This window comes from Haliotis cracherodii, unplaced genomic scaffold, assembly GCF_022045235.1.
Source record: "Haliotis cracherodii isolate W230 unplaced genomic scaffold, xgHalCrac1.p SCAF_10, whole genome shotgun sequence".
Taxonomy (NCBI): Eukaryota; Metazoa; Mollusca; class Gastropoda; order Lepetellida; family Haliotidae; genus Haliotis; species Haliotis cracherodii.
In genome coordinates, this window is record NW_027266265.1 from 13,470,240 (window position 1) to 13,496,627 (window position 26,388).

The 26,388-nt window shown below is 42.3% G+C and overlaps 2 protein-coding genes across 2 annotated transcripts; both read left to right on the top strand.

The window, feature by feature from the left end:
• The first annotated feature begins 18,393 nt into the window (after nucleotides 1-18,393).
• On the top strand, nucleotides 18,394-19,414 carry LOC139453209 (uncharacterized). Its single transcript, XM_071234841.1, has 3 exons — nucleotides 18,394-18,468; nucleotides 18,897-19,112; nucleotides 19,238-19,414. The coding sequence occupies exons 1-3, from the start codon at nucleotides 18,394-18,396 to the stop codon at nucleotides 19,412-19,414; spliced, it is 468 nt and encodes a 155-aa protein (XP_071090942.1).
• Nucleotides 19,415-19,571: 157 nt separating this feature from the next.
• On the top strand, nucleotides 19,572-20,502 carry LOC139453218 (uncharacterized). Its single transcript, XM_071234850.1, has 2 exons — nucleotides 19,572-19,937; nucleotides 20,158-20,502. The coding sequence occupies exons 1-2, from the start codon at nucleotides 19,572-19,574 to the stop codon at nucleotides 20,500-20,502; spliced, it is 711 nt and encodes a 236-aa protein (XP_071090951.1).
• The last annotated feature ends 5,886 nt before the right edge of the window (nucleotides 20,503-26,388 follow it).

Sequence of the window (26,388 nt, forward strand, 5' to 3'; positions counted from 1 at the left end):
TCCATTGTACGATTTTGACTATATCATGAGCATGTGTTTATGAATCACTATCAAATAGTGACGATACCAGGCGTAATCACAAAGGTTAGCGTATCCTGCCCTCCGGTGTCATCCGTCACAAACACATCCTGTCTGGTGCTCGACATTAAGGGGCTAAAAAATGCCCGTACCAGCTGTGATCAGACTATGAGTGCTCGTTTTGATATTTGGGAGACAGCCTCCGTGGTCTAGTGGTAGACTGTCCGTCCCGAGAGTGGAAGGTCCGGGGATCGATCCCCAGCCGCGTCATACCAAAAGACGTTAAAAGATGGTACTTGTTGTTACCCTGTCTGGCGCTCGGCATTAAGGGGTTAAAACAAGGACTGGTCGGCCCCGAGTCAGTATACTGTGTCTGGGTGTGGTATTCATGTTTAACCGCGGCATGGTATCTCAGTGGACTCGCACTATAAATCGGCATCAGTCCGGACTAGTACAAAGAGCCACACAAACACACGTGCTTGAACGTCGCTATTTCACCTCACCTCACCTCACCTCACCTCACCTCACCTCAGACAGTGGGACTCAACTGCTGCTCAAGTATATCACAAATATAACAATACTGTTCCTGTCAAATCTGTAGCGCTGTATCAGTTCATTGTCATCTAATGAATGTAGTACATCTCTTCCCTCATTAAATATTCTTTGATTACGTCTGGCAGCCATTTTGTTTTACATGACTTAAGTCAAACATAAAATTTATATGATTTAAGTCTAGCAAGGTGAGTCTTAATAGTTAAGTCAGAAAATGACAAAACATAAGTCTAAGTCTTTTGTTAAATATGACTTAAGTTGTTCCTCTAATCTTAAGTAAAAAAACTTTTTGTTTTACATGACTTAAGTCAAACATAAAATTTATATGATTTAAGTCTAGCAAGGTGAGTCTTAATAGTTAGTCAGAAAATGACAAAACATAAGTCTAAGTCTTTTGTTAAATATGACTTAAGTTGTTTCACTAATCTTAAGTAAAAAACAAGAAAACTAAGTTTTTTTAACTGACTTATGTTTTATTTATGACTTAAGTTGTTTGATAAATACGGCCCCTGAGCATTGTTCATACCAACCAGTCTCAGTATAAACGTCTGACATCGTAAACATCCGGGGCCTTATATAAAAAAATAATATGCTTTGCGTGTGTTCAGGTGAAGACCTGTGACCCCTCTTCTGAGCTTTAACGCCCATCCGCCCTGTCTACCCGGAACTTATACCGGGGAGGCACACCCGTGTGACATTTTCCTCGTCATGTGATGTTCCTTGATATTTGTCTGCCGAAAAACTTCGTAGTTGTTCCGGCACAAAAGACGGGGGAGCGTGTGTGGTGGCACGTCGTCCTGTACACAGCGCACAAGTCACGAATCAGGCGAAGTTATATTTGAGTGAGTGAGTGAGTGAGTTAGTTTTTCTTTTCCCTGCGTTTACAGATATTCCAGCAATATCACGGAGGTCGCTAAATAATCGAGTCTGGACCAAACAAACCAGAGGTTGACATCATGAGTATCGATATACGCAATTGGGATACAAAGACGTGCATCAACCAAATCAGCGAACCTGACCACCCGTAGTTGCCTCTTACGACAAGCATATTCGCCTATTGCAGCAAGCATGGGTTGCTGAAGACCTATTCTAACCCGGATTTACACAGGTCTAAACCTTCCTTCGGGCGGACCCTACGATAAAACACAGGCTGCATATAAATGACTTTGCTGGAATGTGCCCCCATTGAGTGAGTTAAATGCTTTTACGCCGCTTTTAGCTTTGATCCAGCCATCATGGCGGGATCATCAAGTATGGGGTTCAAACAGTACTCAAATTGGGAAACGGCCCCAGTTGATCTGTGTGATGAGAGAACACATCAACCACTGAGCTACCCCACCGCACCAGTTCACCTTAATACCCACAGAACAAGATCCGAAGTGAGGCTGATTGTGTTCGTTTTGTAAATCGTGATAGGGCAGATCTTGGCGGTAGTAGCCAATATTAGGTGAGGTGTAATGGGGTTTAACGTCGCGTCCAAGATTATTGCACTTACATAGCGACGTGCATGCACGTGTATGTGTGTGTGTGGCTGCTTGTACAAGTCCGGACTGATGCCGATTTATAGTGCTAGCACACTGAGATACCATGCCGCAGTTTAACATGAATACCCCACAGTATACTGACTCCGAGCCGACCAGTCCTTGTTTTCGCCCCTTAATGCCGAGCGCCAGACAGGGTAACAACAAGTACCATCTTTTAACGTCTTTTGGTATGACGCGGCTGGGGATCGAACCCCGGACCTTCCGCTCTCCGGGCGGACGCTCTACCATTAGACCACGGAGGCGGTCTAGCAAATAGTAAAACGATCACTCATAGTCTGATCACAGCTGGTACGGGCATTTAAGGCTCCAAAATCTATGGCTAGATCGACGTATGTACTCAGATTCCCGGGTACTGCTGAGTGAGCATGACTGTACACCGCTTTTAGCAATATACCCGAGAATTGGCTTCACGCATGGGGCATCGAACCCGGGCCTTCGGCGTTACGAGCGAATGCCTTAACCACCAGGCTACCCACCGCCCTCCTATATTTAATACGCAAAGCATTATGTTCTAGTGGCACTTATAAATTATATATCATGCTTTGCATGGGACCTGTGAAGATCCGGGGTAGAATAGGTCTTCAGCAACCCATGCTTGCCGTAAAAGGCGACGATGCTTGTCGTAAGAGGCGACTAAAGGGATCGGGTGGTCAGGCTCGCTGGCTTGGTTGATGCATGTCATTGTATTCCAATTGCATGGATCGATTCTCATGATGTCAGTCACTGGATTGTCTGGTCCAACTCGACTATTTACAGACCAATAGCTGGAATATTTCGGAGTGCGGCGTTAAACAGCAATCAAACAAATAAGTAAAACACAGCTTTGCATGGCTAATATATCTTCCTTCAATTCTGTGAATAAAAGTGACAAAATCCTTTCCATAATCATTAGAAATCTCTGCTTAAAGCATAATCCATTGTACGATTCCGACTATATCATAAGCATGTGTTTATGAATCACTATCCAATAGTGAATTGGTGAGCGTATCCTATCCCAAAAACATCACAAACACGTGCAAAGGCAAGTCAAGTTTTCACACGGAAAAAAGGACGGGGACTTATGGGACAAGTCAAACTAGGTAATTGCATCAGACATCATTTGGGACCCCGATGTGTCAAATTAAGAAATGCCCATCACATTTTTACAACAAAACGTTTTAAAAGCTGTACTGAGGCCACACATGTTGTAACCCTGATCAACCAACTTTTGGGTTCTTTGAAATATTGTTAGAGAGAATGCTCGACTGTACCTCAAAAGTTGTGAAATGTTCATATCAAAGGCAGGAGTTTCCGGAATATTGTTCAACATTGCTCGACATAAATAGTGGCACATTCATGTTTATTACACAGATCCGGTGCGAACAATGGGCATTGAGAGTGACAGCCAATCACCGAGAAGTATTGTGATCAAACTATCAGCAATATTTCCCGAAAATCAAGCTCAGTTCCAAGAAAGTGGCACACTATATCCTCGTATTGTTTACCGTTGGATATCCGGGCTGAGTGCATATCAAATGTAGATCGGGATGGTAGCTACCGTGTCGTTATCCCGTCATTGTTGAATATCCGTTTTTCTGTTTGACTGTTAACCTATTAGCGCCCCACAGGCTGCTTGAGTTGCATCATGCCCAGGGAGTTGAGAATGAAAATCGAGTGCACACAAATTCAGTGACAAGGATAAAAATATGATATATCACGGTCTATAATCCTTGCCAATTGAAATGGAATCACGAAATATTGCGATGATTAATTAACGAAGACACCTGCATGTTTGTTAAAAGTTATAAAGTGAAAATAAGCCATTCCGCCGATAAGAAATATTAATTACAGTAATGACTGTTTGTGTTCGAGCTTGACACGTACGATAAAGGGAGACAATTTAAGGGGAGGTAACTCCTGTATGACAATAGTTCCGTCAAAGTGTTATGTTCACTGCAGTGAAATATCAAGTGTTATGTTCGCTGCGATGAAAATATCACTTTTCTCAACTTCAGAAAACTCAATCTTTCACACTGAAGTATGTAATAAAACGTTTTCTACCATCTGTGAATCGGATGAATCTGTGATTTGTATGTAACCGTGGTGTAACGCCATTGGCGTACAACCATGCCCCTAGCGTAACACAGCTCACCCAAATCTCTGTCGCCTATGGTAAGCTGTTAGGGTCACATCCTTCACTGGACGGGGCTGCGTAGAGGCGATTATTAACGGTAGATGCTGAAATTCGCCTCCTGTTATAGTACAAAATTCTCTATTGATAATGGGAGCAGATTTGAAGCTTTTGCGTAGTGCAATTAATGTAATGTATGCTTGTGTGTTTATTGGATTTATATTAAGGATTGAAATATATACAAACATTATTGTTTGTTTGTTTCTTGATAAACGCCGCACTCTGCAATATTACAGCAATATGACGGCGGTCTGTAAATAATCGAGTCTGGACCAGACAATCCAGTGATTGACATCATGAACATCACGATTAACGCCGCAATCAGCAATATTCCAGCTATATGACGGCGTTCTGTAAATAATCCAGTCTGGACCAGACAATCCAGTAATTGACATCATGAGCATCGATCCATGCAATTGGGATACGATAACATGCATCAACAAAGTCAGCGAGCCTGACCACCCGATCCCGTTAGTCGCCTCCTACGACAAGCATAGCCGCCTTTCACGTTAAGCATGGGTTGCTGAAGACCTATTCTTCCCCATTTATATTTAGTGCTAAAGCCTATACTGCAACGACGATATCTGTAGACAGTGTCCTTCGGGGAAACTGTTGCATGTATTTACGTTTAAATTAAATTATGTTTTTCCTGACAGACTTATGCTTCAGCATGTACATGTATGTACAAATTTACAAAAGGGGAGCGTGGTGCTTCTTATAGACAATGACGACTTATTTAGAAATCAGCCAGTACCCTGCTAAGAAGCGTAATTGCATCAGTGTCTTATCCTCATAGATAATGCCCTTTAAACAATCTAAGAATACGTTATATGGTTTTAAATTAGTTTCTTCCGCGTTGAACTTTTGTTGAGACACAAATTGTGTGACCTTGCTTGACATTAATACCATATGAAACTGTTTATATTTAAGTATTATATTAGTTTGTTGTCAAGTCTCCTATCTCTTGTTGTATTTGCGACAACTGCAATTGGTTTATATTTTAACCAATCACAGTCCACGTCCTGTTTACTATCGGACTAGGGCTATATGACACAAAGCTAAACAATGATGACATATTTGGTACGTGTCAATTACGAAGGCGTATTATATTACAGGACTGTTCATAAATAAATCATTAATGCCCAAATGATTATACCTTTCACTCATATTTCAAGTTTGAAATCGATATAATTCAAACATACAACCTACTGATGCTGTTTCTTAATGATTGTAAAAATAATCTGTTGAGAATGTAGTTACAGGAACACACACACGCACGCGCACACACACACACACACACACAAACACACACCTGTGTATATACAAAAATGAGGCAAATGTTCATGTTAATCCAACATCTTCTTTACATCTGTATATAAACTGTTATTAAGACGATGTTGGACTAACGTGGACTTTATTATTTAATTATATATATATATATATTTCTTAAAGTTGCTTAAAGTGGCGTAAAAATCCACCTCATTCACTCACTCTTACAGATGTTAGACACGTTGTTCCGACTCCATTTCCGTAGCTCATTTTCCCAATCATTGAAGCCATCATCAGTAGGTTATATGTCTAAAGTATATAGCCTGTCCATACTTCCTTGTTTGGGTACGTGATGAAGAGAGTGAGTGAGTGAGTTGGGTTTAACGCCGTCTTTAACAGTATTCCAGTCATATCGCGGCGTGTCAGCTTAATGTGGGAGGAAAGCCCGAAGTGATGCAGGTCTCAGACGTTTACCACTTCGGTGAAACCCACGAGCACGGGTATGGAGCTGACAAACCTAGAAACATAATCGGGGCGAACCCGGATTCGAACCCACAATCATAGGTTCCGGGCGTGCCCAAGGGACGCAACTCTGCACAGCGAACTACGGCGCCTTAGACGACTGTGCCACCCGTGCCCCCTGTGATGAAGAGAACAACACAAAGTAACTATGATGTCAAAAAACTCTCCTTCATATGCAAAGTACTGACAACGCCTGGCTCCATGGGTCAAAGACTGATGCGACGTTGATAACGATGACGTACAAGAGTTCGCGGAAGGAAGTGACAGCTTGGAGTCGGTAGCTTGTGTATATACAAGTTTGTTTTGTTTGTTGTTTTACACCGCACTCGGCAATATTCCAGCTACATGACGGCGGTCTGTAAATAGCAATCGAGTCTGGACCTGACAATCTAGTGATTGACACCATGGGCATCAACCTACGAAGTCACTGAATCCGACCACCCGATCCATTAAATCGCCTTAACTGCCAGCATAACCCGAAATCCCCACGAGGAGTAACTGTTTGCTTGTTTGTTTGTTTGTTTGTTTGTTGTTTAACGCCGCACTATATGGCACGGGTGGCCCAATGGCCTAATGCGACATGCTATCTACCGCTGATCACTGGTTCGAATCTCAGACCCCGCTGACCATGATCCCTAGCATGGCTCTGACATGCGCTTCTCAGCTGCCCTGCCACGTTCTGGCGACACACCGTGACATAACTCAAACACGCTAACCTAAACTCAAGACGACAACACAAGAGAATAATCTGTCTCGATTGTCTGCCGAAACAGCTTCCATTTGACATTAAAGGCAAAATAGTGATGAGGTGAGGTGAGGTGAAATGGGGTTTAACGTCGCGTCCAAGATTATTGCACTTACATAGCGACGTGCATGTACGTGTGTGTGTTTGTGTGGCTGTTTGTACTAGTCCGGACTGATGCCGATTTATAGTGCTAGCTCACTGAGATACCATGCCGCAGTAAACATAAATACCCCACTCAGACACAGTATACTGACTCCGAGCCGACCAGTCCTTGTTTTAGCCCCTTTATGCCGAGCGCCAGACAGGGTAACAACAAGTACAATCTTTTAACGTCTTTTCAAACGTTCCAAAATAGTGATGAAAATTGTATGAGTGGACAAAGAAAATCAGTGATGCCACCAGGTGTTCACGAAAAGGGTGAGCATGTCCTGTCTACCAGAAGCCTCCGTCACTCACACAATTTGCTAAAAAATGTGTGTTGCCTGACACCACGCAGCAGTACTCTTCCTAACAGTGAGTGAGTATGGATTACGCCGCTTTTAGAAGTATTCCAGCAATATCACGGCGGGGGTCACCAGAAATGGGCTTCACACATTGTACCCATGTCGGGAATCGAACCCGGGTCTTCGGCGTGACCAGTGGAGTATGAAACTTAATTGGTTTTTGGACAACACTGTCTTTATCCGTTTAGTATGCTAGGAATGTATGTATGAACAAAGAATATGGGATTGTCGATATGAGGAGACTATATCGAGACTATTTATTTTCTCAGTTATATATCTACCGTTGCAGTCATCTATCAATCTTTATTCATGCAGTTGTTAGGAAGAAGGGGCGGTCGGGTAGCCTAGTGGTTACTCGTCACGCCGAAGAGCCGGGTTCGATTCCTGACATGGGTATAATGTGTGAAGCCCATTTCTGGTGTCCCCCGCCGTGATATTGCTGGAATACTTCTAAAAGCGGCGTAATCCATACTCACTCACTGTTAGGAAGAGTACTGCTGCGTGGTGTCAGGCAACACACATTTTTTAGCAAATTGTGTGAGTGACGGAGGCTTCTGGTAATATTGCTAAAAACGGCGTAAAACCATTCTCACTCACTCATACTCCACTGAGAAGCAAAATTCCATGAAAATTACACCCGATACGTAGATGTATTTAACAATTGACTTTGTTATGTTTGTGGAGATACAAACATAAACACTGATGTGCTTTGTTTGTTTTTTGTTGTTGTTGTTTAACCCTGCTCTCAGCAATATTCCAGCTATATGACGGCGGTCTGTTAATACCGGTCGAGTCTGGACCAGACCATCTTCCCGAGGCAAGAGAGATAACTGACTATAAAAGTCCAGTTTTCACTGGACTTTTAAAGTCAGTTAACTCTCTTGCCTCGGGAAGATGGGACCAGACAATCCAGCGATTGACATTAACCAAGTCAGCGAGCCTGACCTTCCGATCCCGTTAGTCGCCTCTTACGACAAGCACAGTCACCTTTTACGGTAAGCACGGGTTGCTGGAGGCCTATTCTACCCCGGATCTTCACGGGTCGCACTGTATGCTCTCTGCGTTAATGCAGCAATATATTTATATATATATATAGTTATATCCGTTTTATGTGTAATGAGGTGTACAATAATATGTTGAAACAAAATCAATATAGATCCTGGAGCAGGGCGCTGATGAGTGTTCTGCGCTACTCAAAGCGCTACACTGTAAAAAATGTGTTTAGCATGTAAACACATGCGAGACATGTTTATTAATGTCCTTAAATCCTAAACGGAATACACTTTTGGTATGTTCTATCTAAACATGTTCAGGGCCTAAACACATGAAATGAGCGATCTTCTCACAGCCTAAACACCACCTTAATACCACGTCCCCACAATGTTTAGAATTTCAACATGTTTTTTTTTAAAGTAAAGTGCATATCATTTGGAATTATGTCAAATATGAATAAGGTGTATTGAAGTTTGGTGTATAAACATGTTTAGAATTTAAACACATTTAGACCATCAACGAGCTTAGCTGTTTAACTCAATCCTAAACATGTTTAGACCCAAGGAGCGTCACACTAATGGGACAAGGTACGTGTTTGGGGTGTTTTTTTAGGATCTAAACACATTTTGTACTGTGTGCTTCATAATTATCCAGGTCAGTGGATCTGTGTGTTCTTGAATGCCATTCTCAGTATAAAACCTAAGCTGTCTGTGAGGGGGGCACGTGTGGCCCAGTCGTCTAAGGTGCCGCGATTCGCTGTGCAGAGTTGCGTCCCTTGGGCACGCCAGAAACCTATGATTGTGGGTTCGAATCCCGGTTCGTCCCGATTATGTTTCTAGGTTTGTCAGCACCATACCCGTGCTTGTGGGTTTCACCAAAGTGGTAAACGTCTAAGACCTGCATCACTTCGGGCTTTCCTCCCACATTAAGCTGACACGCCGTGATATAACTGGAATACTGTTAAAGGCGGCGTTAGACACAACCCACTCACTCACTGTCTATGAGGCGATAGAAGGATTTGTCATTTCATCCTACCGGGTACCTATTCACTGCTGGTTCAACAGAGGCATATTATCTTGCCTAATTATAAAGGGTCGGCTCATGTAGCATGTGTTTCGGCGTGGGGCGGGACGGAAGTTTGGCAAGTTGTCACCCATTCGCAATGAACGTTACTTAAATTCTCCTGAATTTGTGCCTGTGCCCTATGCAAATGTACAGTCAACCATTTACGTCCGATGTACAGTCAACCGTTTGCGTCCGATGTAGTCAACCATTTACGTCCCATGTACAGTCAACCATTTGCGTCCGATGTAGTCAACCATTTACGTCCGATGTACATTCAACCATTTGCGTCCGATGCCAGTAAACCATTTTTTTAATATGTTCAATCAACCATTTCTATAATATGTACAGTCAACGATTTAAGTACAATGTACAGTCAATCATTTCTATAATATGTACAGTCAACGCTTTACGTCTGATGTACAGTAAAACATTTTTTGATACGTACATTCAACCATTTCTATAATATGTACAGTCAACGGGTTATGTACAATGTTCAGCCAATCATTTCTGTAATATGTAGGGTCAATCAATTTTTGTACCATGTACAATCATTCAACCATTTATGCACGAGGCAATGTCACCCACGTACTATATGTACCAAACTGATTATATTCATGTAAATCAAAGAAGGTAACAGTCATTTGTTTCACAGTCCCCTCTTAAGGACGTAAGATAACGGTCTTAAAATTTCAAGATAATAAGTTGAAATGTTGATATCTGAAAATTTCAACTTAGATGTTATGTTGAAATTTTAAGATACTGAGTTGAAATTTCAAGTTATAATCTTAAAATTTCAACTTATTATCTAGAAATCTCAAAATCATTATCTTGAAATTTTAACTTAGTATATATCTTCAAATTTCAACGAAGTATCTTCAAATTCCTGATATTGCCAGAATATTGCTAAAAGCGGCTTAAAACTGTACTCACTCTTCTTTGATAGGCATTTAGAAGTTGGAGTACTAAGTAAGGATAAGAATTTATGGATGAACAACTTCTTTATTACAATTAAGAGCGGCGTTTCGGTGTAGGTTCTAACACCTTTTTCAAGCAAGTGATTTACAGAGTGCAGTAAGCAAGTATATATACACGTAGGAGGCAATGTTTATACAGTAGGGTAGATATTGTATACTGGAGTAGCGAAGCCTGCTGTGTACTCACTCTGACGATAGAAGGTTGGGTAATGTGAACTCTGATCGGCAGATAAGTGTTTGGGCTATATTTTCGGTACCAGGGAGGCTAATCTTTTGCAGTCAGGGCTAAAGACATAAAATGTTTTCTCTAAAACATCAATGTCCCGCATCAGCTCAGCCAGTCTCCCGTTAGCATTGCGTTCGAATGATGCTGATGCTGCTGAATTAGCTTCCAGCTGCATTAAGCCAGGCAGATCTGGAGAAAGCCAGCGGCAGCCAGACGTTGACCACAGTTACAGCGTCAGTAAAGTGCATATGTACTTTTGCTCTTGGCGGGTGCCTGGAGAGGTCATGTCACAGAGTTATTTAGATACCGACAGATTTGGAATGGTTAAGGTCGCGTTCATGCTTCCCAACAGCGATCACCGTTGTTAGCCAAGGCTGTGGGCACCGTGCCAAAGTGATACACGTCTGATACCTGCATTACTTTGGAGCTTACTTCAAGTTAAAGTACGTAGACCCGGATGATGTCACTGATTTAGACGGAAAGGTACATCTGACCCTGCCAACAGCAAAGATTTATTATCAGTATGGCTAGAGAATTGTCGCTTGTTTTTATGATTTTTACGTGAAGATCCGGGTTAGAATAGGTCTTCAGCAACCCAAGCTTGCCATAAAAGGCGTCTAGCGGGATTGGGTAATCAGGCTCGCTGACTTGGTTGATGCAATCTTTGTCTTGACTAAACTTTGCCAAAGCCTCCAAATGATTTATTATGGAAGAACTGTTCAGTCAGGAAAGTCAACTCATATGTTCGGACATTACTGTAAATCTGCTTCAGTAATGTTATGGCCACGTGGGGTAGAATACATCTTCAGCAGCCTATGCTTGCCGTAAAAGGCGACTATGCTTATCGTAAGAGGCGACTAGCGGGATCGGGTGATCAGGCTCGCTGACTTGGTTGATGCATGTCATCGTATCCCAATTGCGTGGACCGACGCTCATGATGTCAGTCACCTACCGTTGGTTTCCTTGGAATTTATAGCAACAACGTATCCAAATATACATACTGATTCCCCCGAGGATCTACATGTATTTAATCTAAGACGACAAAGCATGAAGAGAATATGGGAACAGAATAACTGTTCCTGGCTACAATGTATGTGTGCTTAGCGTGTCGGATTCGATAGAGCCAGGGGGCACTGGTGGCCCAGTCGTCCAAGGCGCCGCGATTCGCTGTGCAGAGTTGCGTCCCTTGGGCACGCCAGTAACCTATGATTGTGGGTTCGAATCCCGGTTCGCTTCGATTATGTTTCTAGGTTTGTGTTTGTGAGCACCATACCCGTGCTTGTGGGCTATCCTCCCACATTTAGCTGACACGCCGCGATCACTCTCTCCGAAGGGGCCTGGTTCGCCGTGATATTGTTGGAATATTGCTAAAAGCGGTGTAAACCATACTCACTCACTATCATCTACCATTTGTGTAAATAGACAAGACAAATGGCTTTTGAGTGACTTTAATCCAAATTTGTAAGGACTCCCAATTCGTCTTAGATATATTATCTCTGTAAACATTTCAACCTACCAAAATATAGGGCGGCTTCACAGTGTTTGGTCTACTCTCATAATCAACTTTGTAACAGTTTTCGACCGCCTCCGTGGTTTAGTGGTAAAGCGTCCGCCCGGAGAGCGGGAGGTCCGGAAGGTTCGATTCCCGGCCTCGTCATACCAAAAGACGTTAAAAGGTGGTACTTGTTGTTACCCTGTCTGGCGCTCGGCATTAAGGGGCTAAAACAAGGACTGGTCGGCTCGGAATCAGTATACTGTGTCTGTGTGGGGTATTCATGTTAAACTGCGGCATGGTATCTCAGTGTGCTAGCACGATAAATCGGCATTAGTCTGGACTACATGCAGCCACACACAATAGTGCAATAGTGCAATAATCTTGGACGCGATGTTAAACCCCATTTCACCTCACCCGTAACAGTTTTCACGTTGCAGTGTTTGTTCAAGATTAACAATGCCTTGCCTTGCATGTGTTTGTGACGGTGCAACCGGTGAAGCAGGATCCGCACACCATTTCATGAAAACCTGACATAATCACTATTTGATAGTGATTCAGGAACACAAGCCCCAGATATAGTCGACATCGTACAATGGACTCTGCTTTAAGCAAAGATTTTTTTATGATTATGGAAAGGGTTTTGTGGCTTTTATTCAAAACATTTTTTTCTGCACAAGCATTGACACTGATGTCAGTTACATTTCTTACGTTACTGACATAACTTACACACCTTCCCCCTTATAACGGAATGTCTGACCAGTCAATAATACTTCCTGTTGTGATGAAAAACTGTTTTCCTTAAACTGGTTTGACGGTATCGCATGATGCATTGCACGTAGTCCCCATGAAAAAAAGACTTTATATAAATATAATATAAATATAAATATATTTCTTTTCCCGCGAGCTATATGGGTTATTCAAAATAACACAATCGCGGGAGAATATTTAATAACATTACACATATATTTATATTTGTAAAAAAAAACGATATGCATGTCAAACGAATATGACATCTCGACGGGGTTTTGTCATGGCACGTTATGTGATCAAATTGTTTTGTTTACGTAGGTGGGAACACGAATAGTCAACTAACAAAACTTGCATTATGGAGTAGTTGTATTTATATTATGTTTTTTTTCAGCGGCATTTAAAATTTGGAGTACTAAGTAAGGATAAGATATATGGATGAAAAACCTTTTTTATTACAATTAGGAGTAACGTTTCAGTATAGGTACTAACACCGTTGTCAAGCAATGATGTACAGAGTATAAGCATTTATACAGGTAGGAGGCAGTGTTTATACAGGTGAGTAGATGGGGATGCAGTTACACTGGAGTAGAGAGGCCTGCTATGTACACGGTGTCCTCCCAAAACTTCTACATGCCAGACAGTGGAAAAGTGTACCAAGACTATGGTGTCGCCTTAAGAATGTGTCTAGTAGGTTAAACAAACATGTGTTTAACTGGGCTGATAGATACGCTGTAAATGGTTGTAAAAATTGGAATGGTGGGGTAAGAAAGAAGTTTAGTAATATGGATTTAGGACATCTATTAAACGCTACAGGTTTTATTGATAAATTTTCTGTTTGTACACAGGTGGAACAATGGTGTAAAAATGAATATGTTACCCTTTGGAATGATATGTTAAGGAAGGAAGAGGGGCGAAATGGGCTTAATAAATTGAGAATGTATCGATGTTACAAACAAGTATATTGGACAGAATACTATGTTTCAAATAAGATGCCCAGAAACTATAGATCGGCACTAGCCAAGTTTAGATGTCGTGTGGCTCCTATTCGAGTGGAAACCGGTCGATACGAAGGTGCACCTGTCAATAATAGAAAATGTTTTCACTGTAATGACAGCGTAGAAGACGAGGTCCATGTTTTGTTTCACTGCGCATTATATGACGATATCAGGGCAACTCTTCTTAATGAATGTATTGCTAAATCTTATAATGTTTTAGATTTGCCTGATATCGACAAACTTTGTTTTATTTTCAGTGACTCCAGTGTGTGTTTTATACTTGCCAAAGTCTGCTTTTTAATTCTTAATCGTAGAAAACATCTTTTATATGGATAACTTTTTACTATATCATCTTTATATCATTTATGTATAAATTCTGTGATAATTCATCTCTCATAATTCTATTGAATGGTTCTGTACATTTTATCTATGTCAAGTTGTACAAAGCTGTTTTATGTATGTACAGGAGTGAGACGTTAATAGACTATTGTCTGTCTGTCTGTCTGTCTGCCAAAACTTCTACAGCTTAAAACAACAAAGTTTATGGTCCACTGCCTACTAATCTGTGGCTATTACCTGTTGGGCATTGATTGGAACAGTCCAATTAATTAAGTGTACAACATACAACAAAACAAAACAAAACAATTTGAAAACAATGAAGACAATTTACTCATATAGCACTGGTATGAATAAATAGTACACCCACTTTTTTGCACTAGACTACTTACTAATTTAATGTAAGCACTGGTATAAATAAATAGTACAGTCACTAATTTAATGTCACAACTGGCCTCACTCTGTCACATACAGCACTAAAATTACTATATTTCAAGTCTCTTAACCAGAGAAGATGACCAACAGCATCAAGGAACTAATTTCATTGTAAGTGACGGGTCTTTGTATTATAATCTTCTTTATCTCCAAATAAGTTGTTTTCATTAGGTACATCTGTAACTATTTAATCTTCCCAAAGTACCCTTCCTTGCCTTTCTAAAACAACATCGTAAAGAAGCTAGTGACTCTTCTTAATTACAGGAGGGCTATACCATTATAACAATAGGTAAACTCAATCAGCCATGACAACTCTCTGTAGATGTTTTGGCATGTAGACGTTTTGGCATGTAGAAGTTTTGGGAGTGAACCATGTACACACAAGGGTGAACATCTCAGCCGCTGAAGCCAGTAGTATAAACAAAGGATTATAACTGATGGGAGTCTCTGATGAGCTGATGGTACGCAGGGGGTACGATCACGGGAGAATAATGGTTGGAGTCTTTGATGTTGATGGCTTCTTGAAGCTTTCTGATTTTAAAGTCTTTGAGGTTGGTGGTGAGGGCTTTGACTTTGAGGTTGGGGCGAAGCGATGCAGGCCTCAGGCGTTTGATACGTCGGAATTAAACTATTAAGATCATTTTGATAGCTGAAAAGAAGCCAGCATCCAACTTTAACATGAACTTATTTACACGTGTTGATAAACGATGCTGTATAAATAAACATATTCAATTTTGATTTGTAAAAGAAACGATTAATTCTAATTGTGCAGTGTAAATTCGAAATATAGGTCCGTGGTTATAGGGACTACGCTAGGTTCAAAGTGTCGCATTGTTTCTTATTGTATTCTCCGTCCTTAATGGCAAACCAGCAGATTTAATGGTCCTGTATTTGCGAACGTTTACGTCATCGTGGTATGTAGGCATTATTTACCTCTTGAAGTGGAGAGCTGATTACATTTCCACCAATTAATGCTCACTTCCTGTCCACGACCTGTACCAATGTCATGTCACAATGACATGCGTAAGTTGGTCAGACTATAGCGTTTGTGTGACATGACACTTTGGAATATGCAAACTATGACACGTGCACAGCATGTGAGAATTTTGTAAAGTCGTCAGGATGAGGATGGGGATGAGGATGGTCAGAAAGATAACGGGATTTGACGTTTACGCCAGTATCCTTACATCACGGTGGAGTGAGTGAGTGAGTGAGTGTGAGTGAGTGAGTGAGTGAGTGAGTGAGTGAGTGAGTGAGTGAGTGAGTGAGTGAGTGAGTGAGTGAGGATGGGTGAGTGAGTGGGTGAGTGAGGATGGGTGAGTGAGTGAGGATGGGTGAGTGAGTGAGTGAGTGAGGATGCGTGAGTGAGTGAGGATGGGTGAGTGAGTGGGTGAGTGAGGATGGGTGAGTGAGTGAGTGAGTGAGTGAGGATTGGTGAGTGAGTGAGTGAGTGAGGATGGGTGAGTGAGTGAGTGAGCAAGCGAGTGAGGATGGGTGAGTGAGTGAGTGAGCAAGCGAGTGAGGATGGGTGAGTGAGTGAGGATGGGTGAGTGAGTGAGTGAGGATGGGTGAGTGAGTGAGTGAGTGAGCGAGTGAGTGAGTGAGTGAGTATGGTTGAGTGAGTGAGTGAGGATGGGTGAGTGAGGATGGGTGAGTGAGGATGCGTGAGCGATTGAGTGAGGATGGGTGGGTGAGTGAGTGAGTGAGTGAGGATGGGTGAGTGAGTGAGTGAGTTAGGATGGGTGAGTGAGGATGGGTGAGTGAGTGAGTGAGCGATTGAGTGAGGATGGGTGAGTGAGTGAGTGAGTGAGTGAGGATGGGTGAGTGAGTGAGTAAGGACGGGTGAGTGAGGATGGGTGAGTATGGAAGAGTGAGTGAGTGAGTATTAACGCACCAATAGGCAATATTCTACGTCGTTTCTCGACGGGGGACATTGAAAACGGGCTTCGCGTTGAACTAAAGTGAGGTTTCAAACCAAGAGAGAGCGAACGCGGGGTAGCCTAGAAGGCGGGGTAGCCTAGTGGTTAAAGCGTTCGCTCGTCACGCCCAAGACCCGTGTTCGATTCCCCACATAAGTACAATGTGTGGAGCTCATTTCTGGTCCCCCGCCGTGATATTGCTGGAATATTGCTAAATGCGACGTAAAACCATACTCACTCACTCACTCACTCACTCACTCACTCACCCACCCACCCACCCACCCACTCACTCACTCACTCACTCACTCACTCACTCACTCACTCACTCACTCACTCACTCACTCACTCACTCACTCACTCACTCACTCAACCACTCAACCACTCAACCACTCACTCACTCACTCACTCACTCACTCACTCACTCACTCACTCACTCACCCACTCACTCACTCAACCACTCAACCACTCAACCACTCACTCACTCAACCACCAACCCACTCACTCACTCACTCACTCACTCACTCACTCACTCACTCACTCACTCACTCACTCACTCACTCACCCACTCTCTCACTCACTCACTCACTCACTCACTCACTCACTCACTCACCCACCCACTCACTCACTCACTCAACCACTCAACCACTCAACCACTCACTCACTCAACCACCAACCCACTCACTCACTCACTCACTCACTCACCCACTCACTCACTCACTCTCTCCTTAGCAATGAGATTTAATAATTTATGTATGAGGAGTGGCTGAAACAAACATTTCAGGGGATTTCTAAATTGTTGTAGCCCAAATATTCCAAACTTGCCATTAATAAATAAAGAAATGAGTGTTTTACGCCGCATTTTGCAATATTCCAGCAATATTACGACGGGATATGCACTTTACACTGTGAGTGGCCGAGAAGAATGGGACTGTGTGCCCGGCGTGACGAGCGAACGCTTAGTGAGTGAGTTTGACTTAACGCCGCTTTGAAGTGCAAATCGTAGTCGTTTACCACTTTGATTACACCCACCAGGAGGGTATGGCGTGACAAACAGACAATCATGATCAGAGAGAAACGGGGTTTGAACCCAAGATCATAGGTTTCTTGCACGTCTGAGGCGCGAACACTTACAACAGTCGGCCCACTGACACAGTTTTCGTGCCTCCGTATCGAGCTTCGAGGCCTCCATCTGCTGCAAGTAGCCATGCATAGAGAGGAGATGAATCATAACATCCCATGGCACAGGATGCTGCACATATGTGCAATGACCATGTTCTGCTGTGGTAATTTAAAGAACCAGTATATTCAATTATTCACCGCTGTCACAGGAAGTGAAACAGCTGGAGCAATGATAAATTAAAGTGCCAATTAAGTTGACAGTTAATTGGGTTTTTTTACCCAGGATTCCTTTAACTAAAACGAGATTGGATTTTCATATTTACTGAAACCAATTTATGTATGGAATACTTTAAGGGACATTTTCGCGATCTCGACCTTTTGAAACGAGCTAAATGTGCCCAAAACACGAGAATGCGAGATCGCGACACTGTCCCTTCCGGTACTCCATATTTAACAGAAGCTTGTTTTTGCAGTCAATATTTGATGAAGATGATAATGACGACGAAGAAGAACAGCTAGGAATTATATCAACAACCAACTGAAAGCGGCCTCCTCCCCTGTACAAGATATACATAATATAGGGCATACCATGCAATGTTACCCCCTCTGCCCGTGTGAGCGGCTAGACTCGGGGGACCTTCTGTTACAGATTATACATGTGTCCAATCTGACAGATGAATAGCAGCTTTCCTATAAAGGCTTTAAACTGGGATTCAACTGATATTCATAACTATTGTTATTGCGCAGCAGTTTATCTGATAACATGGCCATGCCGGGTGATCTGATGAAGGTTATCCTGGGTGATCTGATGAAGGTGATACTGGGTGATCTGACCAAGGTGATCTGATGAAGTGTTATACTGGGTGATCTGACGAAGGCTATACTGGGTGATCTGATGAAGGTTATACTGGGTGATCTGATGAAGGTTATACTGTGTGATCTGATGAAGTGTTAAACTGAGTGATCTGATGAAGGTTATACTGGGTGATCTGACGAAGGCTATACTGGGTGATCTGATGAAGGCTATACTTGGTGATCTGACGAAGGTGATCTAATGAAGGCTATACTGGGTGATCTGACGAAGGTTATACTGTGTGATCTGATGAAGGTTATACTGGGTGATATGATGAAGGTTATACTATGTGATCTGATGAAGGTTATACTATGTGATCTGATGAAGGCTATACTTGGTGATCTGACGAAGGTGATCTAATGAAGGCTATACTGGGTGATCTGACGAAGGTTATACTATGTGATCTGATGAAGGTGATACTGGGTGATCTGACGAAGGTTATACTGGGTGATATGATGAAGGTTATACTGGGTGATAAGATGAAGGTTATACTGGGTGATCTGATGAAGGTTATACTGTGTGGTCTGATGAAGGTTATACTGTGTGGTCTGATGAAGGTTATACTGGGTGATAAGATGAAGGTTATACTGGGTGATCTGATGAAGGTTATACTGGGTGATCTGATGAAGGTGATCTGATGAAGGTTATACTGGGTGATAAGATGAAGGTTATACTGGGTGATCTGACGAAGATGATATGATGAAAGGCTATACTGGGTGATCTGATGAAGGTTATACTGTGTGATCTGATGAAGCCTATACTGGGTGATCTGATGGAGGTTATACTGGGTGATAAGATGAAGGTTATACTGTGTGATCTGATGAAGGTTATACTGGGTGATAAGATGAAGGTTATACTGGGTGATCTTATGAAGCCTATACTGGGTGATCTGATGAAGGCTATACTTGGTGATCTGACGAAGGTGATCTAATGAAGGCTATACTGGGTGATCTGACGAAGGTTATACTGTGTGATCTGATGAAGGTTATACTATGTGATATGATGAAGGTTATACTATGTGATCTGATGAAGGTTATACTATGTGATCTGATGAAGGCTATACTTGGTGATCTGACGAAGGTGATCTAATGAAGGCTATACTGGGTGATCTGACGAAGGTTATACTATGTGATCTGATGAAGGTGATACTGGGTGATCTGACGAAGGTTATACTGGGTGATATGATGAAGGTTATACTGGGTGATAAGATGAAGGTTATACTGGGTGATCTGATGAAGGTTATACTGTGTGATCTGATGAAGGTTATACTGTGTGGTCTGATGAAGGTTATACTGTGTGGTCTGATGAAGGTTATACTGGGTGATAAGATGAAGGTTATACTGGGTGGTCTGATGAAGGTTATACTGTGTGGTCTGATGAAGGTTATACTGGATCATCTGATGAAGGTTATACTGGGTGATCTGATGAAGGCTATATTGGGTGATCTGACAAAGGTGATATGATGAAGGTTATACTGGGTGATCTGACGAAGGTTATACTGTGTGATCTGATGAAGGTGATACTGAGTGATCTGATGAAGGTTATACTGGGTGATCTGATGAAGGTTATACTGGGTGATATGATGAAGGTTATACTATGTGATCTGATGAAGGTTATACTATGTGATCTGATGAAGGCTATACTTGGTGATCTGACGAAGGTGATCTAATGAAGGCTATACTGGGTGATCTGACGAAGGTTATACTATGTGATCTGATGAAGGTGATACTGGGTGATCTGACGAAGGTTATACTGGGTGATATGATGAAGGTGATACTGAGTGATCTGATGAAGGTTATACTGGGTGATCTGATGAAGGTTATACTGGGTGATCAGATGAAGGTTATACTGAGTGATCTGATGAAGGTTATACTGGGTGATCTGATGAAGGTTATACTAGGTGATCAGATGAAGGTTATACTGAGTGATCTGATGAAGGTTATACTGAGTGATCTGATGAAGGTTATACTGTGTGATCTGATGAAGGTTATACTGGGTGATCTGACGAAGGTGATATGATGAAAGGCTATACTGAGTGATCTGATGAAGGTTATACTGTGTGATCTGATGAAGGTTATACTGGGTGATCTGATGAAGGTTATACTGGGTGATCAGATGAAGGTTATACTGGGTGATCTGATGGGTGTTGTAGCGATACCTCTGTGACGGTTGATGCATGTCATCGTATCCCAATTGCGTGGATCGATGCTCATGATATCAATCACTGGATTGTCTGGCCCAGACTCGAATACTCACAGACCGCCGTCATATAGCTAGAATATTGCTGAGTGCGATGCTCAGCAACAAACAATCTAATAACCTTGGACATACATTAAGAAATTATTAGCAACAAGACTGGTATACAATTTGAATCGAGTATGCTAAACTGCCGGTCAAAAGCAAGTATACAACCATGTTTGATGGTGGCTAAAAATGAAATAAATGAAATTGTTATTCGATGGTGATGTATTTGATACGGGTATCATAGACGATTTACATGCATCATTTCAATAATTCACAGCAGGTCTGTCAAGTAACGCTTGATAACGTTTCTAATGTTTTGGTCAAATCCAATTCAAGTGTCTACTTTTTACCCAGCAGTTTATGTCTGTAGAAATATCATTTATTGGTTCGAAAATAAACCGCTTATATATGCTTATTTATGCATGTAATTGTGAGGTGAGGGGAAATGGGGCTTAACGTCGCGTTCAAGATATTGTGTGTGTGTGTGTGTGTGTGTGTGTGTGTGTGTGTGTGTGTGTGTGTGTGTGTGTGTGTGTGTGTGTGTGTGTGTGTGTGTGTGTGTGTGTGTGTGTGTGTGTGTGTGTGTGTGTGTGTGTGTGTGTGTGTGTGTGTGTGTGTGCTTGTACTAGTCCGGACTGATGCCAATATTTCATCGTGTTAGCCCACTGAGATACCGCAGTTTAACATGAATACCCCACTCAGTGACAGTATACCGACTCCGAGCCGACCATTCCTTGTTTTAACCCCAAGCTTCAAACAGGGTAACAGGGAAACAACAAGCTCCATCTTTTAACGTGTTTTGGTATGAGGCTGCCAGCACTCCGGGCGGACGCTCTACCACTAGACCACGGAGGTGAGGTGAAATTGGGTTTAACATCGCGTCCAAGATTATTGCACTTATATAGCGATGTGCATGCACGTGTGTGTGTGTGTGTGTGTGTGTGTGTGTGTGTGTGTGTGTGTGTGTGTGTGTGTGTGTGTGTGTGTGTGTGTGTGTGTGTGTGTGTCTGCTTGTACTAGTCCGGACTGATGCCGATTTATAGTGCTAGCTCACTGAGATACCATGCCGCAGTTTAACATGAATACCCTACTCAGGCACAGTATACTGACTCCGAGCCGACCAGTCATTGTTTTAGCCCCTTAATGCCGAGCGCCAGACAGGGTAACAACAAGTACAATCTTTTAACGTCTTTTTGTATGACGCGGCCGGGGATCGAACCCCGGATCTTCCGCTCTCCGGGCGGACGCTCTACCACAAGACCACGGAGGCGGTAAATGGAGTCGTTGTAATTGGTGAATTGCAACCAATGATATATGCTGAAAAAAGATACAGTACTGCTTGGTATAATCGATGTATATATTGTGGATGCTGGGGAAATTTGAAATGGATACCACTTGGTATGTAATATTTAAATGCTTTAAACATATGATATCTCCGGAAGTATTATTGGAATTACCATAACGTGAGAAAAAAAAATATGCTATTATCATCGTTCCAGGAAGAATATTTCAATGAATTGTGCGCTTATAGGAGCTCTTACATTAAACATATCCATGTGTAATATGAACGCACTCATATGTGAAAGAATCCCGATGAACCTGTTTAAATGAGCCCATGGGTTTTATACCGAATAAAGACAATCATATAGCCTGTGAAGTACATCGTGTCTGACAGTTAACGTGGGCGCGCAGGACATGTCGGGTATCAGCAGTTCAAGGACAGCTGCGGGAATCATGAACTTTATTGGGCGACAGACGACTGTCAGACCACTGAAATGTTAGTTTGACGCATCTAGAATACCGGATGTTCTGTATTTACAAGGCATTTGATCGTGTGTCATGAAGTGATTGTCTGTTGGACTGTCAGGACATTGAGGGGTCTGTGGGTTCCAGGAAAACAATCTCATTTTACGTGGGCTATATAACTCTGGCGTATGTGCCGAATTCAGATCTAACTGCGAAACCACAGGCATGAAATAACAACTTCAATCCCTGGAAGATTTATGGATGTATCGCTGTCACAACTCAGATGACATGTAACAGCATGTGGGAACACGTGTGACCAGCCACAAAAGGCACATAATTCTTTGTACATAGTTGTCTCCCTTGGTTGTGCCAGAACCCGATGGTGGTGTGTTCGAATCCACTATTCGTTTTGATTGTGATTCTTGATTTGTTAGCACCATTATACTAAGACCAGTTAGAAGTAGGATTATATTCACATTAAGACCCGTTACAAGTAGGAGTATAGTCACACCATGACAAGTTACAAGTAGGAGTATAGTCACACCAAGACAAGTTACAAGTAGGAGTATAGTCACACTAAGACCATTTACAAGTAGGAGTAAAGTCACACCAAGACCAGTTACAAGAAGGAGTATAGTCACACCAAGATAAGTTAAAAGTAGGAGTATAGTCACACCAAGACAAGTTACAAGTAGGAGTATAGTCACACTGAGACCAGTTACAAGGAAGAGTATAATCTCACTAAGACAAGTTACAAGTAGGAGTATAGTCTCACTAAGATAAGTTACAAGTAGGAGTATAGTCACACTAAGATAAGTTACAAGTAGGAGTATAGTCACACCAAGATAAGTTACAAGTGGGAGTATAGTCACACGGACACCAATTACAAGTAGGAGTATAGTTACTGAGACAAGTTACAAGAAGGAGGAAAGTTACTAAGACCAGTTACAAGTAAGACTATAGTCACTAAGACAAGTTACAAGTAGGACTATAGTCACAAAGGCCAGTTACAAGTATGAGTATAGTTACTAAGACAAGTTACAAGTAGGAGTATAGTTACTAAGACCAGTTACAAGTAGGAGTATAGTTACTAAGACCAGTTGCAAGTAGGAGTATAGTTATTAAGACCAGTTACAAGTAGGAGTATAGTCACTAAGGCCAGTTACAAGAAGTTGTATAGTCACACTAAGGACATCGAAAGGCAGGTGTGTGACAAACATCAGATCCAATATGTTAGTGAGTGAGTGAGTGAGTGGGGTTTTGCATTATTCTAACCATCAGACGGTGATCTCTATTTTCATCCATAACAAGAAAGGTAACTCGTGAAGACCCAGGTTAGAATTGGTTTTCAGCAACCCATGTTTATCGGAAGAGGCGACTGACGGGATCGGTTGGTCAGGCTTGCCTACTTGGTTGACGCATGTCATCGATCCCAACTGCATAAATCGATGCTCCTGATGTCAATCACTGGATTGTCTGGTCCCGACTCGATTATTTACAGACCGCCGTCACATAGCTGTAACAGTGCAGAGTGCGGCGTTAAACAACAAACGAATAAACACGACGGGGCTAACGACAACACGGAAAACCGAACTGGGATCTTTGTTGTGATGAACCGGACTACCCAAAATTCTACACCCCCAAATGAAATAGTGAGTGAGTGAGTGAGTTGGGTTTAACGCCGTTTTTAACAGAATTCCAGTTATATCACGGCGTGTCAGCTTCATGTGGGAGGAAAGCCCGAAGTGATGCAGATCTCAGACGTTTACCACTTCGGTGAAGCCCACGTGTATGGTGCTGACAAACCTAGAAACATAATTGGGGCGAACCGGGATTCGAACACACAATCATACGTTTCTGGCGTGCCCAAGGGACGCAACTCTGCACAGCTAATCGCGGCGCTTTAGACAAATGGGCCACCCGTGCCCCCCTATATGAAATAAAACATTACAGGCAATGTCTCGCGCCCTAGCTGCACCGTAGCTGTCTATGACAGCGGTACGAACGTGATTACACCCATTTTTAAAGTTTTTTTATCCATTCTTTTGATGATGGCGAAACATGGCGTTACTGTCGGGAACAATATATGTAGGCCAGGTATTGTGTGGTGTTATATCACTGCAGCAAAAGAAAGGATTCAAACAGGTCATTGTGTTAATTCAAGAGCGTCGTGTCATACGAGCTCTATCTGAATTTGGACAGTGACAGGCGTTCCCTGTTTGTGTCTGTCTTAACAGCACATTCGCCCCGTGCCCCATGTGAACACACCCGTGTCAAGCAACCCGAGTCGGTTTCTATGCATGTTTTGAATGCTTAATTATATAGTTACGTTGATGATACAGGCACGCTCTTCAAAAAAGACGGACACAATCCTCCGAGATGCTGCCTCCCCAAAGTGTAATTTGCACCACAGACTCATATGTTAATGTTATCAGCATAAAGCTTGTCATATCGTTATATTACTTGATGGTGGGTGGAACACACACACACACACGCACGCACGCACGCACGCACGCACGCACGCACACACACACACACACGCACACACACACACATACACGTCGCTATATACCAGCAGGGGCGATCGGGTAGCCTAGTGATGATTTACGTCGTTTTCTACGGCAAGTTATAACAATACTATCACCGCTAATGCCTTAAGGGGGCGGTGGGGTAGCCTAGTGGTTAAAGCGTTCGCTCGTCACGCCGAAGACCCAAGTTCGAATCCTGACATGGATACAATGTGTGAAGCCCATTTCTGGTGTCCCCCGCCGTGATATTGCTGGAATATTGCTAATAGCGGCGTAAAACCAAACTCACTCACTCACTCACTATATACCAGCAAGTGCAATAATATTGAACGCGACATTAAACCCCATTTCACCTCTCCAGTCTGTCACACCTTTCCAACAAGACTCACACGGGGCGTCAAACTACAAAGGAAGAAGACAACACGTACAAGGTACGGCGCAGTATCGCGACTGTTTATTGCGTTGACCTTACATTTTTGAAAACTAATCTTATTATATATGATTTCAAAAGTCTATGCATCGAGAACCTACTCCGTGAAGAGAGTGACCTATTGACTTTGGGGGTTATCGCTAGTGACGTCTTTAGTTTAACGAGGAGCATTACTCCCAGGGCAACGTATAGACGTAGCCCCCCCTCCCCCCCCTACCCCACCCTACCACCCCCCCTACCCCCCCTACCCCCCTACCCTTAGAGAGGCAAACACGACCTTTAAAAAAACTCCACACGGTGTAATGGTCATCTTAAACGTGAACTGTAGATCGAGGTAAAATTATGGAACATAACTTGTTTATTTTTATTGGATGTGTTTATCAGTACAAATTAAAGAAGGCTAAGCAATGAAGGGAGTATCAAATGGCAATCGATGAAGCTCCTTTAAATAATTAAATGATATATACACCTGATCCAGGAAGCACAGTCACCGACTGTCAATGACTCACTGTCGCCAACACGAGCCTGCTGTTAACATGGACGACACGAACGAGTTTGTTTGGCGGTAGCCTGTTTTTAATTCTTGACAAAGCTGAAACGTGACTTTGAAGAATCAATCGGCTCTGTTCTCAGCAGAGATTTCCGATGATTATGGAAATGTTTTTTGTCGTTTTTATTGATCAAATCAATATATAAAATATTTATACATTTTTAAACCTTTCATTTTGTTGGTTTGGAAATGTCTATTACAATGTACAACAGAGTTCTATTTCCCGTTAATCCTTCACATTTTGAATGCATTGCTATATAACATTTGTCGACAATCTGATTTACCTACACCCAGACGTCGTATGCACTGTCCAAAACCAGTCATCGGCAGCCATGGGCCAATCTCATTGTGTTTTCAATATAGAACAGTCTATTCTAAATGATCACACGTGGTATAAACGTTGTGGT

What these genes read in the sequence shown, in the direction of transcription:
- LOC139453209 (XM_071234841.1), top strand. Translation starts at nt 18,394, where the DNA reads ATGGCCATGCCGGGTGATCTGATGAAGGTTATCCTGGGTGATCTGATG. An exon ending in TACTGGGTGATCTGACCAAG is followed by an intron (nt 18,469 to 18,896) that starts GTGATCTGATGA and finishes GATCTGATGAAG; the next exon opens with GTGATACTGGGTGATCTGAC. An exon ending in TACTGGGTGATCTGATGAAG is followed by an intron (nt 19,113 to 19,237) that starts GTGATCTGATGA and finishes GATCTGATGAAG; the next exon opens with CCTATACTGGGTGATCTGAT.
- LOC139453218 (XM_071234850.1), top strand. Translation starts at nt 19,572, where the DNA reads ATGAAGGCTATACTGGGTGATCTGACGAAGGTTATACTATGTGATCTG. An exon ending in TATTGGGTGATCTGACAAAG is followed by an intron (nt 19,938 to 20,157) that starts GTGATATGATGA and finishes GATCTAATGAAG; the next exon opens with GCTATACTGGGTGATCTGAC.